This window comes from Stenella coeruleoalba (assembly GCF_951394435.1).
Source record: "Stenella coeruleoalba genome assembly, chromosome: 2".
NCBI lineage: Eukaryota > Metazoa > Chordata > Mammalia > Artiodactyla > Delphinidae > Stenella > Stenella coeruleoalba.
In genome coordinates this window covers 139,964,578-139,983,959 of record NC_137147.1, presented here as the reverse complement: position 1 = coordinate 139,983,959, position 19,382 = coordinate 139,964,578, and the positions used below count along the sequence as shown (strand labels likewise).

General features: G+C 37.9%; 1 protein-coding gene across 1 annotated transcript; it reads left to right on the top strand.

Annotated features, from left to right (window-relative positions):
- The first annotated feature begins 2,393 nt into the window (after nucleotides 1–2,393).
- LOC307180244 (uncharacterized protein C15orf61) lies at nucleotides 2,394–8,032 on the top strand. Its single transcript, XM_079910364.1, has 2 exons — nucleotides 2,394–3,229; nucleotides 7,815–8,032. Exons 1-2 carry the CDS (start codon nucleotides 2,884–2,886, stop codon nucleotides 7,940–7,942), a joined length of 474 nt encoding a protein of 157 aa, XP_079766490.1. The 5' UTR covers nucleotides 2,394–2,883; the 3' UTR covers nucleotides 7,943–8,032.
- Nucleotides 8,033–19,382: the final 11,350 nt, after the last annotated feature.

The window sequence follows — 19,382 nt, the reverse complement described above, 5'->3', positions numbered from 1 at the left end:
CTCAGGCTTTTGAATGCCAACTTCTAAGCCCCTTTGTTTCATGACCATGAAGAATTAGAACTGAAAAGAAAATCAAGCATCTGATCTGAGTTGTAGGTTTTTTGAGAAATTATTTTATTTCAACTATGGAAGGAGTACCATAAAATCTTAAAGTTAGAAGAGATATCTAGATGTCATGTTCTCCAGCTCTGTATCTTTAGGTTAGGGTAATATTTTATTCAAACACTCTTGAAAACCTGGGTGTGGTCCAACATCTATCAGAAATCTTTGGAAGAACTTCCTACCTTAGAATAGAAAAGAGAGATAATCAAAGAGCCTTGGATTAGAGGAACCCTCATCACTGCTGAGGTTTTTCCAAGACAGGGTCTTGCAACAGAAATCCTTCAGCCTTTTCCCAAGCCTTCATGAGACAACGCAGTGAAACCTATGTAAATATCTGCTTCTCTTTATCAGTAGTTTTACATTATATGCTACAGAACCTAGGGCTTCTCAGACAGAATTCAGAGGTTCCCCACGTTTGATTCAAATTTCATTTTTTAAAAAATAGATTTTTATATTGCCAAAGGAGAGATAATGTCAATTTTTTTAACATATTGCAAACTGCCCATGCATTAATTTGAGGTTAAGTCATTTCAGTGTAGATCTCAGAATTAATCTCCTCCTGCCATCTCTAACTGAAGCACATGCCCAAGATTTCAAGATGAATCACTTAAAAACCACTCTTATCTGTATCTACTTCTCCGAAGGGATCAGGATTTTCTTGATAGTATGCAACCAAAACAAAGGAATAAGAAATAAACTGTTCTGAGGCTGCTATAGCAGCAACTGTTGTCAATAGCCCCCAACTTCAAAAATTTTTGAGCGTGAAACAGCAGGATCGGGACTTCCCTGGTGGTCCAGTGGTAAAGAATCCATCTTCCAATGCAGGGGACACGGGTTTGATCCCTGGTCGGGGAACTAAGATCCCACATGCCGCAGGAGCAACTAATACCGCATGCCACAACTACTGAGCTCGCATGCCTCAATGAGAGAGCCCGCGGGCCGCAAACTACAGAGCCCCTGCGCTCTGGAGCCCACACGCCTCAACTAGAAAGAGAAAACCCACACGGCCATAACTAGAGAGAAGCCCACGTGCCGCAACAAAAAGATCTCACGTGCCGCAACTAAGACCTGACGCAGCCAAAAAATTAAGGAAAAAAAAATCAACTTAAAAAAAAAAGATTAAAGGAAAACAAAGCCAAGCAAACAAAAAAATCCCGCAGGGTCAAGAGTCCAGTGGCATGGGGCCAGCCACGGCATCCCAACCATACTAATTCCTGTTGGTCTTACCTACGTCTTTGCCGGCCAGTCTCTCTTGATTCCTTCCCATTGCTAAGCTTGGTTCTGCAGACGTCCTATTTATTATTTTAGCTATCCAATTTCCTTCCAATAAATTCCTTTTCTGCTAAAAACAAAACAAGCAAAATAAAAACCCAAGACAATAACAAACTAGACTCATTTTAAAAACTTTAATGTTAAGTTTTTGCACTTATAAATGTTTAGTAATAAAACACAAGTTTTCATAGGTTGGGGTTCTATGACAGATTTTGTTTGAAAAAGGACTCCAGTGCTTTTAAAAATTTAATTTGAAATCACAGTATTGAATCACCTCCCTGACTTGTCTTAGCCTCCCTTCAGCCATTTCTGCGCAAATCTAACTACATCGTGCTTCCCCCTAAAATCTTTCAAAATTTAATAGGGAATCCTATAAAGTTTAAATTATTTGCATGACTACAAGGCTCCTGAAATGACTTAACCCTACAAGATTTGGCACATGGTTATGGGTGCTCAATCATTGCTTGTTGTAGGAATCAATAAAAACTGGAGAATGTAAGAGCTAGCTACACTATCCTACATTCTCCTACACTATCCTACTCATATCCTACATGAGTCTTCAACAACAATAACAGCAACTGTTATATGGTGTTTACACGTGTCTCATTTACATACAGTACTTTCCAAACACATCTTATTTATGTATCGTTTCTCCAAACATGAATTTAGGACATGTAAGAGGAAATGCTTCTTTAGAAAGCAGATGTATGTAAGTTATTACCTCAAGAGGCTGCAAAATTTGAGAAAAGGTTTTCCTAAAGTACGAGATTTGATAATGAGTGACAGGATTAAGGTTTAAAACTAAAAGACTCCTGGCCTGGCGTTCACCAGACTCTTAGGAAGGAGGTGGTGGTGCACACTGCATGAAGAGACGTAGGACTTTCTAAGAAATAAACTTTTTCTGTTGAGATATCTGGGACTTATTTTAAACAACACGACAGCGGGGATCTGAATACAAAAGTGCTCCCCGACTTTACCAGCCACTGCAAATCTGGGGACTTGACTTTTAACTCGCTTCCCTGAGGACACCTTCTCAAGGGTTTCCTCAACACCACCAACCAAGGATTGCACTTGAGCCTGCGGCTTGGAAGAGAGATACGGGTGTGAGTTTTGCCACTCAGTAGGGTGGTTAAGTTATTTAATTGTTTTAAAGCTTAATTTTCCTCTTACCTAAACTGATAATACTCGCGAAGCCCGCCCTCAACCCTCCTCAGGGTTATTAATGAGTTCACGAGGTCCTCGGTCATGTTTTCACTACCTCCTCAGCGAGAGTGCCTCCGACTGCCAGCCCGCGCCCCGCTCCACTCTCCCTAGGAAGCCGCGGGACCTTTGTGCGCACGCGCCGCCGCGCCCGGGGGCGGGGGGGTCTCGCACACTCGCGCGGCGCCCATTGGGCGTACCTGCCGCACGCCCGAGGAGCGAGCGAGGGCTCGCGCTCCTTCGGCCCCGCCCCCAGCGGCGCGCGCCCCTACGGCGGCCAGGGGGCGGGGGACGCGGGCAAAGCCGGTTATGGAGGCCCTGCGGAGGGCCCATGAGGCCGTGCTCTGGCTGCTGCTGTGCCGGCCCTGGGCCTTGGGCGCCGCCTCCCGCCCGAAGCCCCGCGCCTCGGAGGTGCTGACGCGCCACCTGCTGCAGCGGCGCTTGCCGCACTGGACCTCCTTCTGCGTGCCCTACAGCGCCGTCCGCAACGACCAGTTCGGCCTCTCGCACTTCAACTGGCCCGTGCAGGGCGCCAACTACCACGTCCTGCGCACCGGCTGCTTCCCCTTCATCAAGTACCACTGCTCCAAGGCCCCCTGGCACGACCTGGCCCGGCAGGACCGGTTCTTCACGGCGCTCAAGGTTATCAACCTCGGTGAGTGGCCCGGGCCGGTGAAGCATGTCGCGCCGACGATGGCCCCACTGTTTGCAAAGCACGCTGACAAACGCTCTGGCTCCGAGGCCGAGCCCCCGGCCCTAGGTCAGACCGCGCCGGCCCTGGGAGACCTGCCCCGGCCCCGTGCAGGCTCGCCCGGGCGCACGCGCTCGCCACGCTTCGCCCAGTGTTGGCGTCCCACCCACTCTGCAGCCTTCCAGCCCCGGCCCTGGCCCTGGGCTTCTGTATTCCCCCGCCCGGCAGGTGCCTGTCAGGGCTAAGTTGTTGCTCCTGAATCGTACCCCGGAAAGTGGGGCTTATCGACATGCCTGTACTTAGGGACCACCCTGCATCACCCCGGGGAGAGAGCATTCCATCCTCGCTACCCTGCAGCTCTTAACTAGAAGGACCCCTACATTGGGCAGTGAGAAGAAGGGTGTAGGCCCCTGGAAAGTGGCTCTTAAGTTTTTAAAAAATGCCTAATTGCATGGCAGGAGTCGTTCCCATGAACACCACTTTGTGGGTGCGTTCATATTATAAAAACTGGAACTACTTTTTTGAAGTTTCTTTGTTCTCTTTATATGAAACCCCAGCAAGTTTGTTTTACTAAAAGCACTAAAGATTTTCACCAGTGATGCTAGGCCTAAAAGATATTTAAAAGACTACCTCTTTAATATTGGTATGTTTTCATGGAATATTCTAACTCTGAGAGTGTTAACTCTTGCTGGATGTTTATTATCTTTTGGTTAATGACCGAAGAGGCGTGAACGTTGACATGAGTGCATCTTTTATATTTTCTAGGTCAGTGAAAAATAGGCCTCAGGATGTTTGGAACCTATTCATGTAGCTGATATCAAATTAATCCATATTTCAGTAATTCAGAATCTAGATGTACAAGCTGACCCACGTTACCCAACCAGGTTTTTGAACCAGAATTAAAGCTAAACGCCTATGCAGCTGCACTATTACTATATAGCCTGATAGTTTCTTAAATTTAAATGTGGTAGGTGTATTTTTGCTTATAATAACTCCCATATGGCAGTCATGGGATTTTGGAGCCATTGCTCCACTGGGACTGTCTTGGGTTCAGTCCATTAAGGAGAAGATTATTCAGCTATGTGTAATCCTTTAAAAAATATGTCTTATGATTTGGCTGATGAACTATATAGAGCATGCCTACTAATTTTGAGGTTGATGCAAAGAAGTTGAGGAGTGTAGTGACTCAGAAAATTCAGTTCAAAGTTATTTGGAGAGACTTGGAGTGATGACTAGATTCAAGAAGAATATGTTTATTTTAGCATTTTTAGAATCAAAAAAAAAATCATTCTTCCCAAATATAGAGTAATAGGTTAGGAAAAGCATAACTGGAGGGTTATAGGTAAACCGTGAGCCCAATGCCTTTTTTAAAAAAGTTTTCACCATTTAAAACCTAACACTTTAAGACCAGCTTAATGATTAGGGGCTTCTCTTTTTAGGTAGAAAGAAATCCAAAGAAAAATAGGATGCCCAGAGCATTCTCACACAGAAAAGTAGTAAAACCTTTTGAAGAAAGAAACAGCAGCTGTAGTTTTTTTTTTAATGTGAAAGAGAAAGCTGAATAGTGATTTAATGGTCTTTTGAAAATTCTAAAAATTCTGTTTAAAAGAGAATAAGAGTTAAGTTAAACAAAAAGGAAAACTTTTTGCACAAGCATGCTTGAATACAAATTAGCTTATACTAATAAAGGGAGTTATTTTTTTCTGGATTTTTTATTTTAAGAGTATTAACCAATTTGATAATGTTAATATTGTATTTTTGTCTTAGGGTAGGGAATTAGATAATAGGATTTTTTTCCTATTCTATGTTGTGCAGTTGCCCCTCTGGATCATCAAGTACATATTCTATTTAAAAATACTTAGAATTTTATTCTTCTTTCCTTTCAAATTAGTAATTATCAAAGTAGTTCATTTTTCCATTTTGTAAATAATAAAGATTTCTCTTTTACCCATTGGTTCCCTTTCTCTTTTACCCATTTGTTCCCTTTCTCTTCTGCCTTCCTTTCAATGGAAGCTGACATTTTACTGATGGTTTACTAGTCTGGGTATCCTGCTGGGAAGTAGATTGAGATTTAAGAAAAGCAGTTTACCATTGGAATGAATGGGTAATTGGAGACTTGCTACAAAGTTCTAATTTTTTTAAAGTGCTTAATTTGACAGTGGTTTACCTACTGTTCAGCTGACTCAAAATGAATTATTGTGCAAAGAACTGACTTGCACATTCATTTTGATGTTATGATATGTTTCAGACAGTCTGGAAAAAATTTAATTTTTCATCAAACCGTACAGACTTTACAGCATTTGTGCTGTAAAGAAAATTATGGGGTTTTTTAGTGTGTAAATTATATATGTGGCTAATCTTCCCATTTCGTGTATTAGCCTGACTGCATTAAATAAGTGGACTACAGGATAAAAAAAAAATTAGAGAATTTCTGACTCCTACATTACGTCTCCACCCCCTATCAAATAGCATGAATGATAATGGTTCCTAGTTGTTTCTTAATAAGAGATAATGTAGTTATTAAGTTAGTAATCCTTGATCAGTCCTCCATTTTAGCTGAAAAAATATTGACCATTTGTGTGATTTTTTTTTAAAGTATCAGTATTTTAATTGAAAACTGTGATAAATACTGTAAAACAAAACTTTCAGTGTCACCATCCATTTCTTAACTGTAAGTCCTTAGCATTGGTTTAAAAGTCATATTTTATGTATTTTACTATCAGTATATTTGGAAAATGTATAATTATTTCTAGAGCCTGTTTTTCTTTCTCACTCTGTTTTCAGCTTTTGAAGTTGTGATACCATATTTTAAATTTATTTTTTATTTCAGCTGCTCCCTCTACTCTTCACTCGCTTCTGCCTGCCCTGTTCTCGTTCTCTTGTCCACTCCCCCACTCCACGCCACTACTTGCCTTTTTTTTTTTTTTTTTTGCGGTACGCGGGCCTCTCACTGCTGTGGCCTCTCCCGTTGCGGAGCACAGGCTCCGGACGCGCAGGCTCAATGGCCGTGGCTCACGGGCCCAGCCGCTCCGCGGCATGTGGGATCTTCCCGGACCGGGACACGAACCCGTGTCCCCTGCATCGGCAGGCGGACTCTCAACCACTGCGCCACCAGGGAAGCCCTACTTGCCTTTTTATTTCCTTTTGGTTGAATGATTTATAAATAGCTTTATGATGCTAGTTTTTGTGAATTTTTTGTGACGTTCCCTTGAGGCATTTAGAGATTTGGGGGGAGGTATTACCAAGGCAAAGAAGGCAATATACTGTGAAAAGTTGCATAGGAATTCCAGGGAACCCTGTGAAAGTAACAAGCTGTGACCCAGTATATTCCTAAAAATAGAGAGGCGCCAGTCTGAATGGGCATTTTTGCCTCTCTCATTGCCAACTAGTGATGCTTCTCCTGATTAATCTCTGGCATCACAGTGGCTGGAATGCAGCTTCAGGGAATAAGCACAAAGTAGTCCAATGAACTTATACACTCAAAAAGAACATAACACAGCAAGTATACTCTTGCAGAAAAATAAGAAAAAAATTTAACAATATGATTAGTCCTGAGCATGTGTTGATTTCCCTCTTATCTAGAAAGAAAGTGATTTTCCAGTTGCACAGCTCTCCTTTAAAATTGTTATTTTCTGTCCAGCTCATACCCAGGAACAATAATATTTGTGCAGACTATACAATATTTGTTATTGATTCATGTGCCTGTGGTTTTATACATATGTTTTTTAATATGTTAATAATAGTCATGGATTAAATAAGTGTCTTACAAAAAATAGGAATTGTGAAAGTTTGCTTTGTGTCCAGTTTAGTGTCATGTGCATATGAGTGCTTAATCCATATCTCTGGCTAGTATATATTTAGTTTCATGTATCACAAATGGCAACTAATCACAAATGGAAATATTCCAAAGAAGAAATATATTATTGCAGTCTATTATGTACCTATTTCAAATAGGTTGAAGCAAGATTTTCAAATCAGTTGTAAAAATATTAATGGGATTGTTTCTTTCTCATGTTTGTTATTATACTAAAATCTTCCTTACAGTTAGGTTTTGCCTTAGATTTTGAAGACAGCTTTTTGACCCAGTTTCTTTTAAGTTGTACAAGAAATTATTTTAGCCATCGGTATTACTGTCCAACTTAAAAGCACAATAAAGATGACCTAGTAATTTAAGCTCAAGGCCAATCATCAGGAGCATCTACAACTAAATTAATGACACTTCTCTGTTTGCTTATTTGTGAAAAGAATATAGAATTACTTCATAATTATTTGGAGGTAATGAATTAATGTTTGTAAAGTACTTTGAATTACAGTTTACATCAGCTTCATCTATAGTTTTTTAAATCTCTAGGCTCACACAATTGTTACTATGTTCCACAAACATAGATGAAATTGACCTTTTAGGTTGAGTCAGTGTATACTCATTTTTGTAACTTTATAATTTCTTGATGTTGCTGAAGAGTGCTATGTGATTTATACCATGACAAATATATGAGTACATGATTAATAGGTATTGATTTCACAAGTAACATATGCATTTGTTTTCTAGGTATTCCAACTTTATTATATGGACTTGGCTCCTGGTTATTTGCTAGAGTCACAGAGACTGTGCACACCAGTTATGGACCAATAACAGTTTATTTTCTAAATAAAGAAGATGAAGGTGCCATGTACTGAAAGTATGCACTGGAGGATGAAAATATCAGTAGATTTTCTCATGTGTATGTGCAATATTTATTTTTGATCCTTTAAAATAAAACTTTGCAAACACCTTTTTCTTTCTACGGTGTCTGGTTCTTTAAGATGAATCATTGCCCTCAAGAGGCAAAGCTTTTCATATTAATACATTGTTATATATTGCATACTTTGTTTAGCCAATGGGAACTACAAACACATAACGCTTATATGAATTTTTTCCTATAACTAGGTTAAACTAGAGATAAAAAATGATTGTAACTTATAGATTCTGTAGTTATGTATTAACAATTTAAATCAACTCTTTGAAAATATAGATACCCCACAAGGAAGGGGAAAAAATCTTTAACATTGGGAAAAGAAGTAGAGAATTTTAGGATATATGATAGAGATAATATAATATCATTGGCAAATCGAAAGTTGATGAGAATTCTAACTGCAATCTGAAATTTAAGCCATTCAACTGTCAGGATTTTCAATGGAAATGTATTACAGCCCTTGTGCCATTTACCTGTATGAGAGGTGTGGGTGTAATGTTGAAACTTCTTATTACCTAAAGAATCCAATACCATACTACTTTTTAAAAAATGTATTAACAACTCTAGGTAATGTAAATGCAGCAAGAAGAATGAAATTAAGACTGATTAAAAGTTAAAATGGCATGCCAATAAAACTGTAAGAACAATTAAAATCTAGAAAGACCCAGAAAAAATAAATTTGGTAACTGTTTAAAAAAGCAACTAGCTGAAATGGTACGTATCCATCCATAGACTTATTGGCGATGGAAAGTGGGCTGAAATTTTAAAGACCTGATGGCGGTTTTGCATTCGAATTTTATTAAGTTAATTGCATTTTTTAAAGCAAAGTCATTTAAAAAAATTTATCCTTGGGGGTAGTTACAGAAAACCCAGACGAATGGTAAATTTCAGAAATTTGGAGTAATTTAGGGAGAACTAAGAACTATTTAATTTCTAAACCAATGGGTGTTTAAGATTTATGATCTCTCCCATAATTACAAACATGCATTATATATCATTTATGTTAATGTGTTGCTGATGCTCTGCAACGTTTACACAGTTTTGTAGCAAAATATTTTATAGAATTCAATCTAACCAACGTTTGGGTGCCTACTTCTGGCAAATCAGTAGGGAAGGTGAGTGGAAGTGATTGAGGTGAAAGCACTGGAATAATGAAGTGACACAAACTGGCTTCGTTAAAGGTAGTCATTTTAAGTGAGCTACAGAGTGAACTGTTCTTCAAATATATGTAGTGTTCACTTGTCTAACAGCAATTCTAAATAACCTTTTAATCAAAGAAGTACTTATGCCAATATATTTAGTCCAGAAGAATATACTTGACACTAGTTAAGTGAATGGCTTACGCAAAGGAGATAGTGTTACATTAAGCTTCATTAATAATAAAACTGACTATTAGCATTTTGCAAGGAAGGCTAGAACTGATTTCCTCTGTAATGGGCAAAGTTAAATAACTATAGCTCATAAGTTTTAAGTCAAATACTGCTCATTCATTGCTCCTGATCTTGTCAATACTTGCTGTAAAGGTTTGGTCCCAACACAAGGCTGATAAAATGGTTTTTATCAGACCATAAATAACAGCTTTTCAGTAGAGTTGCACTTCTTTTCACACTGGCCTGTTTGATTTCTGATAATTTGTACTGCTGACTGTGCTTACCTGTTTTTCAATAGCTACAATCGGGGTGACTTCTTGTCCATATGGTGATAGGTAAGTCTCCTTGGAGAACATCTTTGACAAACTACCCTATTGATCTCTGTAATTCTCTGCTGCTTGCAGCATTAAATAGAGCCTTGATTTCTTGTCTGATGTGCTCACTGTGTAACAATTAAGCAAATGTAATATTTTCTTGTATTACATGAAAATCAATAGACCTCTTGCTCTCATGAAGTTGATCATGGTAAAGGATGAACTCAACAATGGCTAAGGGCATGGTTCAAATATTTAAAATATCATTCCTTGGATTTATGAAGTCTTGTAGTGAACCGTTTAGTCTGAAAAAATTCTCATTGAACAGCAATGGTTCAAGTTTTTTCTTTAAAGTTGGATATTACATCAAAGTATTGTGGCCTAAAAAGGATAAAATATAAATGCTGGAGGCAGGAGATTGATTCTATTTTTAGCAACAGTGCTATCTTACTTTTTGACCTCAGGCTAATTACTCCTTTGTATCTTAGTTTTTTCCACCTGTAATCTAAGAGGGACAAAACAAGAAACCTTTCTGCCTTAAAATGTATCATGAATGTGCTTGTAAGCAAATGTCCGTTTTACCTTAATTTCAGAAAGGCTGGTTTTGTAATCCTCATTCTTGTGTCCCATATATATTTAAGTTTAAAAGACTTCATCAATAAAAGGATTTTTTAAATAAGTGAGAGGAAGGGAGGAGGAGACACAATGAAGGCAGTTTGTGCGAGTGTGCCTGTGCGCATGCTGGTTATGCCTGAGATGGCAAGGAGGGTTCTAAGTGGACCCAGCCCTTCTGGATAGCAGGAGTTTTCTTAGTTGATGAAACAGACAGCTTTTCTGCCTACACTTCTTTAATGGGATTTTTAGTCTTCAGAATAATCCAGGCAACTATTTTTTGAATGAAGATGAAGTTTTATTTTAGTTTAAAATCTTGTATCTCTTCTATTGTTATTTCTATACAAATCAATTATCAAGTGTTGGAAGAAGTTTCTAGTCAAAATTCGTAGATCCTGTATAAGTTGTGAACCACCATAAAGATGCAGTAACAGAGTTGGGAGCAAGAAAGAGGTTGCTAATTAAAAAAAAAAAAAAATCCCTAGTTTCTCAGTGCTAATGGCTTAACATACCAAATTGTACAAATAGTTATAAGTTCGTTCATCATACATATTTGGCCACTAATATTTTGCTTATTGTTGACCAGTAAAAATGGAAACAATTATTAAAAGCCATGTGTATTTCTTTTAAAATGTACATTTTATTTTGTCATTTATATTTATATCACTCAAAATTATAATCACAGATCATCTATAATTCTTCACAAAATATCTCTTAATTCTATTAAAGAATGAATGTTGTTTGAATGAGTGGAGTGACCTAAAGACAAGGATCTGGGTTTCATTTCATTTAAAAGCTAATGCAGATAACAGAAACCTTATCCTAAAGCTAGTGGATCGGGTATCTACTTTTTTTCAGCACTTACCATTCAGACAGTAATGACGTTTGGGGGCATCTTAACCTAAACAAGTACTTAGCATTACATCTCACCTGGGTCAACAGTCTAGGGTATCAGAGTTAAACTCTGTTACTGTAAATTAATGGAAAATGTAACTGCACTTTGCTGAAAGATCAATGTCCAATAAAGGCTGCACAATCAAATCTTGTTGCAATGATTGAGGTCTTTAATTGCCTTTCAAAGATAAGGTGGTAATCAACACAGCTTTAACTGATCTTTTTTACTAGTTCAATTACATGCTAATGACTAGTGCCAAGTCAGAATCTTTAACTACTTACACTTATTAAATCTTACGTTAGTAATGAAAAATTACTTTAGCTTACACAATCGATAGAACACACATCTTAATTACTGTATTTCACTTTTATACCATTTTATGTGCTTGACAAATGTTTCACAAGAGCTTTCCCAACAATAAGAAGTGTTATTAGTAGTGACCACAGTCCACAGAGTATTTTTCTAATATAAATTGGAGATCAGATGTTGAGAAAAAAAATTCTTTAAATGAAGATGTGGATAAAATAGTTTCCAATGACACAAGCTCGGCCATCCAGCAACTTCTCAGACCTGTTTTGCTAATTGAGAGTACATTTAATACAACTCTAGGCACACAGGCTTCTGTAGGTGTGGCACGCCGGCTCAGTAGTTGTGGCTTGCGGGCTCTAGAGCACAGGCTCAGTAGTTGTGGTGCACAGGCTTAGTTGCTCTGCAGCATGTAGGATCTTCCCGGACCAGGGATCACACCCGTGTCCCCTGCATTGGCAGGCGGATTCTTAACCACTGTGCCACCAGGGAAGCCCCTAGTAAGTGTATTTCTAAGTTCAGTTAGCTTTCTAGTAAAGAAACTGTGATTTCATATACTGCCTTCTGTAAAAATCTCCTATTTGGGGAAAGGATAAATGTTAGAAAAGGTAAATGACAGAAAAAAAAAAGTTAAGTTGGACATCATCAAAATTAAAAACTTTTGTGTTTTAAAGGACACTATCAAGAAAATAAAAGACAACTGATAGAATGGGAGAAAATATTTGCAAATCATATATATGATAAAGGGACCTGTAGCCAGAATATATAAAGAACTCTTCTAACTCAACCCAATTGAAAAATAGATTTGGACAGACATTTCTCCAAAGAAATTATACAAATAGCTACTAAACACATGAAAGGCGTTTAACTATTAGGGAAATGCAAATCAAAACCACAATGAGATACCACTTTATACCCACTAGGATGGCTACAATCAAAAAGACATAATAACAAGTGTTCGCATGAAATGTGGAGAAGTTGGAACCCTCATACATTGCTAGTGGGAATGTAAAATAGTGCAGCCACTTCGGAAAAGTTTGGCCGTTCCACAAAATATCAAACATGGAGTTATCATATTACACAGCAATTCTGTTCCTAGGATACATACCCTAGAGGATTGAAAATATGTTCACACAAAAACTTGTACACAAGTGCGCATAGCATTATTCATTCTAGCAAAGAAGTGGAAACAAATATCAACTGATGAATGGATAAAAATAAAATTTGGCATATTCACACAACAGAATATTATTCAACCAAAAAAAGCAAGGAAGTACTGATCCATGCTACAGCATTGGCAAAGCTTTCTTGAAAACATAACACTAAGTGAAAAAAGCCCATCATAAAAGCTCATACATTGTGTGATTCCACTTATAGGAAATGTCCAGAATAGGCAAATCTATAGAGACAGAAAGTGGATTAGTGATTGCCTAGGACTGGGGAGGTTGGTAGGAAATGGGGAGTGACTGTTAATGGGCACGGGGATTCTTTTGGGGGTGATGAAACTGTTCCAAAATTGATTGTGGTGATGGTTGCACAATTCTGTGACTATACTTAAAACATTGAATTGTACACTTTAAATGGAAGAACTGTATAGCATGTGAATTATCTTTCAATAAAGCTGTTAAAAAACTAGTAAAGGGGGGAGGGGAAGTGGGCAGTTAGTGTTTAATAGGTATAGAGTTTCAATTGTGTAAGATAAAAAGAGTTCTGGAGATAGATGATATTGATGGTGGTACAGTAATGTGAATGTACTTAATAACACTGAACTGTACACTTAAAAATGGTTAACATGATAATTTCTGTGTGATGTGTATTTCACCATAAATAAAAATAAAATTTAAAAATTAGTAAAGGATTCATTATTACTATGATAAAATATAACTGACTGCATAATTTCTATAGAAAATAACTGTTTAGAAAAACGTTAGAAATTAAAAGAGGTAAAACATTAACATCATTTTGTATGTTGTATTCTTGGAATTTTAAAAATTTTAGTATGAAACCTAGTTTTTATTCTTTTAACATCTTGATTGGAGTATAATTGCTTTACAATGGTGTGTTAGTTTATGCTTTGTAACAAAGTGAATCAGCTATACATATACACATATCCCCATATCTCCTCCCTCTTGCGTCTCCCTCCCACCCTCCCTAACCCACCCCTCTAGGTGGACACAAAGCACCGAGCTGATCTCCCTGCACTATGCGGCTGCTTCCCACTAGCCATCTATTTTACATTTGGTAGTGTATATATGTCCATGCCACTCTCTCACTTTGTCCCAGCTTACACTTCCCCCTCCCCATGTCCTCATGTCCATTCTCTACGTCTGTGTCTTTATTCCTGTCCTGCCCCTAGGTTCTTCAGAACCTTTTTTCTTTTTTTTAAATTCCATATATATGTGTTAGCATACGGTATTTGTTTTTCTCTTTCTGACTTACTTCTCTCTGTATGACAGTCTCTAGGTCCATCCACCTCATTACTAATAACTCAATTTCGTGAAACCTAGTTTCAATTAAATAGATGAGATCTCATTTGGGATCATTTTTAGTAGCATTAAGAAAAGGGTATACTTGGTTTGAGATACTTTAAGGCCATGGACTGCCCTGGCAGTCCAGTGGTTAAGATTCCGTGCTTCCACTGCAGAGGGCATGGGTTCATCCCTGGTCAGGGAACCAAGATCCTGCATGCCGCGAGGCATGGCCAAAAAGTTTTTTTAATTTTAAAAACTTAAAAAAGATAAGACCAAAGAAAAGTATGTAAAATGTTAGTAAATGAAAATATCCTCTTTTAGATCCTAGTTGCTAGATAAAGAATATCAGCTACTACTAGAATGAGGTTTTATATAGTATTGCTTATAGCTATTTTAGTTGCACTTATATCATTTTAAATACAGTTTATGAACATTGTACTACTCCATTATATTATTAATTTATCTTCAGTAATATTTATGATATCAATTTAAACGCTGTAAAACTTCATGAAAAGTAGCTTAAACAAGGATTTTGATAAACAAAAGCTTTCAGTTTTTAAAAGCAAATCATGTACTTCTTAAGGAAGATTTGAAGTATTTTGTTGTTGTTGATAGAATTATGAACCTTATAAACTCGGTATTTTTTAGTTAACCTAAATACATAAATCTATTCGAATTCATCTTATGAAAAGAGATATGTCATCAGATATATGATCATTATATGCTTTAGTGATTCATGGACCTTGTTACATACATTCTTTGTAATGTATGAATTATTTAGTAAGAAAAATCACAATAATTTTGTTGTTACTCAAAAATTTATGGGTTGGCAGAAACAATTATGCAGCCCCTGAAGCTGGTATGTTAAGGTAACATCATTAACGCTACATAGTATGATTTTTTTAGTAGTTATTTGACATAACCTTTACTGCTTTTGCTAGAATATATCAGTAATTTTATAACAAGCTGTCTGTAAGCAGAATATTGAATTTATTAACCACAAAGTGATTAATTTTACTCTATTTTCATATAAGTGCATAACTTAAAATCAGATCTAAAAAGTTGTCTACCCTAACCCTAAAGGAAAAATAAAAATATACAAAATAAAAATCCGTACTCTAATAAATAGATGTGAATTTAAAACTCCATTTAAGGAAAATGGATATTTTTATTTCAAAAAATGTATATATTTATGAATTGGATTAAAATAATTCATAAAGGTAGGAGATTAGGGCTTCCCTGGTGGCATAGTGGTTAAGAATCTGCCTGCCAATGCAGGGGACATGGGTTTGATCCCTGGCCCGGGAAGGTCCCACATGCCGCAGAGCAACTAAGCCCGTGTGCCACAACTACTGAGCCTGCGCTCTAGAGCCTGTGCTCTGCAACAAGAGAAGCCACGACAATGAGAGGCCCGCGCGCCGCAACAAAGAGTAGCCCCCGCTTGCCTCATCTAGAGAAAGCCCATGCGCAGCAAGGAAGACCCAACACAGCCAAAATTAAAAACGAAAAAAAAAAAAAGTAGATTATCTTGCAACCTTTCTTTACACATAGTATTAAGGCTCTGACTGTGAGATAAAGTCAAAATTTTAGTTTCTTATGCTTTCAAATATCCAACTTTTATAAAATGAAAGGACCAAGAATTTCAAAGTTTGAATTAAAATCTAAATAGTGTCACTTACTTTTAGATTACATTAAAAATCAACAGTCATTCATTCATCCTACAAATCTTTTGCATTGACCATGTTGAAGGCAAATTTTATTCAATACTAATTTTACCTGTCAACAAAATCTAGTAGTTCTGAATCTATATCCAAGGTCCATTCAAGCCATACTGAAAAAGACTACTTCTGTACACAGCTGGAAGAGAACAGTGTGTTACTACTAATTTTTGTATTTCCAGTATCTGTCATATAATGAAGGCTCTATGTCAAATGAACATGTGATGATTCAAAATTAAAAAGAAAACATGCCTTCATTTTTAAGAGCTTTAAGAAAAGGATACTTTAATTGGAAATCATATGGATTCTTTACAAGAACAGCAACAAATTTTGAAATATTATCTCAGGTGTAATGAACAAACTTACACTGTTCCATGCCTTCTGAAAAATAAAAGATTGGAATCTTGTTGCGTTATCCTTTTGAGGCATCTCAAGAGGTGCCATCTATTTTCTCATACAGGAATTTTACTATTTTAAAGTCAAACAGGATGATGTGTAGAAGTATGTGAAATGAAACGTTAATCAGAAACTACTAGGATGAGTTAGACTTACTCTTTTTAAACAGAACTAGAAATAGTGTGTTGGTAACAAGGAGACAAGAAGAATATTTTAATTGATTTGGCAAAAAATGGAATGGGGTGCCTCTTGAGGAAGTGAGTCCCGTTATTGGAGATGTTCAGAGAGGCTGTATGACAATTCCTTAGGTAAATGTGGAGAGAATTCTTGAATTGGGCAGAAGATTAGATTGGTGATTTTGTAAGTTTCCTTTAACTCTGAAATTTTATTATCATTCTTTCATGCCTGATTTAGCTTGATGTTTATTGCTGTTCCACTATGTGTGTAATACAAAGAACCTTGTTTTGGAGATGAAAAATATGGTTTAAGTCTTGCTATACCATTTCTGGTTGAATATAATTGAGAAAAATTAGAGCCTTCTTAGTGTCTCCATATATACAATAAGGAGTTTATCTAACACTTACATATTGTTTCTTCGTGCCAGGTCCTAGACTAAGCACTTTACACATATTAGCTCCCTTAATCCTATTTTTATTCCCATTTTTAAGCTGTGGAAACCAAGAAGTCTTGCTCAATGTCACACATGGTGAGTGTTATTCCAGTCCCTGTAACCTGTCTACAGAGTCCAAATTCTTAACCATTACTCTATACTTCCCTACGATGCACAGGATAATGAAGGGAGACGTGCTTTGCAAGCTCTAAAGCCCCACAAAAATGTGAGATATAGTTTGTTGGTTAATATAAAGAAAAGAATATAGATATGTTTAAATCATCAAAAAAGGGAAATAAAGCTTAAGTGATTTGTAGGAACACCAGCCTACTCTACCTGAGGGAAAATGTATTACGTAGAAATTAAATCCAATGACATCATAAATTAATAAATTAATTCATGTTACAGCATCTAAAATCCATAGCACATACTTGGCGCTCTATGAATATCTGTTGAACTGTTGTTTCTGCTTCTGCATGAGTGCTGGAATTGCTCCCACTGTTCTTTTCCATTCCTGCCACAACACAAAAGAGCAGACTTTCCCATCACACTTTCAAGGGTTTGTCTCTTACCACTTTTTTTTTTAATTTTTAAAAAAATTTATTTATTTTTGGCTGTGTTGGGTCTTCGTTGCTGCATGCGGGCTTTCTCTAGTTGCGGCGAGCGGGGGCTATTCTTTGTTGCGGTGCACGGGCTTCTCGTTGTGGTGGCTTCTCTTGTTGAACAGCATGGGCTCTAGGCGGGCGGGCTTCAGTAGTTGCAGCACTTGGGCTCAGTAGTTGTGGTTTGTGGGCTCTAGAGCGCAGGCTCAGTAGTTGTGGCGCACGGCCTTACTTGCTCTGCTGCATGTGGGATATTCCTGGACCAGGGCTCGAACCCCTGTCCCCTGCATTGGCAGGCCGATTCTTAACCACGGCGCCACCAGGTAAGTCCCACCACTTTTGTCCATGCTTCTTCATATCCTTTTTTTAAACTAATGGATATTAAGCACTATGAAGAAAATGCTTATGTTTATTTTTCAGTTGTTATTGTAATAACAATAAATTATATCTTTTTCAAATTAAAATTTCTAAGACATTATTACAAGTGTGTAGAAATGCAACTTATTTTTTAAAAAAACTTTTTATTTTGGAATAACTTTAGATTTACAGAAAAGTTGCAAATATAGTACAGAGAGTTCCCATCACCCAGATTCCCCTAATGTTAGCATTTTACATAATCATTGCACCTATGTCAAAACTGAAAATTCAGCATTGGTACATTATTACTAACTAAACTCCAGACTTTATTCAGATTTCACCGGTTTTTCATTACTGTCCTTTTTCTGTTCCAGGATTCCACTGAGGATCCCACAATACATTTCATCGTCATGCCTCCTTAGTCTCCTCAGGTCTGTGATAGTTTCTTTGCATTTTTTTTTTTATGACCTTGGCAGTTTTGAGGAGTATTTGTCAGGTATTTTGTAGACTGTCCCTCAATTTGGGTTTGTCTGATGGTTTTCTCATGATTAGATCGGGGTTATGGGTTTGGGGAAGAAGACCCCACAGGTCAAATGCCCTTTTTGTTGCATCATATAGGAGAGTACATGACATCAACATCACATCACTGGTGATGTTAACCTTGATCACTTGGTTAGGATGGTGTCTGCAAGATTTCTCCACTAGAAACTTACTGTTTTCATCCTCTATTCTCATCATATTCCTTTAAATCAAAATCAACAAGTATTGGGAATTCCCTGGTGGTCCAGTGGTTAGGACTTGGCACTTTCACTGCTGGGGCCCGGGTTCAATCCCCAGTTGGGGGACTAAGATCCCTCAAGCCACGTGGTGTGGCCAAAGAGAAAGAAAGAAACAAAAAACCCCCAAATCAACAAGTATTTGAATGATATATGTAGGGACCCACACCCGGCACTGAAGAAGACAAGTGGAATTTTTGAACACAGGAGGCAGTCAACATTTGTTATGAAGTTTGTGGTTCAGTGGGAGTCTATAATTGTTGTGGTCTCAGTCTCCACGATGGCAGTGGTTGTGGAAAGGCCAAGGAGTAATTGCGGCTCAAGACAGGCAGGAGATGCACATGGTAGTTGCATTCCTATTACTCAACCCACTTTGCCTTCAAAATCCAGTCATTCATTTAACAAATATTATTAAAGTGTCCACTGTGTGTCAGGTACTATTTTAGGTACTAGGGACATGGCAGTGAATAAAACACATACCGGTCCCTCCCTCGCCAAGTTACAGTTTAGTGAGGAGACAAATACAGGATTGAGACATGTGGCATGGTAGATAGTGGTGAGGGCCAGGAGAAAAGTAAACCAGGGAAGGGGACCAGGAATTGTGCACACCTGCGTGCTTGCATCTGTGGGTGGGGTGGGTTTGGGGCTGGTTTTCAAGACTGTGCTAAGGGAAGGCCTCAACAGGAAGGTGGTTTTTAAGTCAAGATCTGCAGGAGGAAGGGAGCCATGTGAATATTGGGATAAGAGCAATCCAGGGAGAGGAAAGGGCAAATGCAAGACCCCTAGGTGGGATGCCTGATATGTTCAAGGAAAAGTAAGAAGGAGGCTGGTGTGAATGACGTTTGAGAGATCATAAGGCCAGAAGGTGTGGAGGGCAGACTGTGTAGAGTTTTGCAGGTCAAGGAAAGGACTTTAGTTTTTATTCTGTACAAGTTAGGAGGCCATCAGAATAGTTTT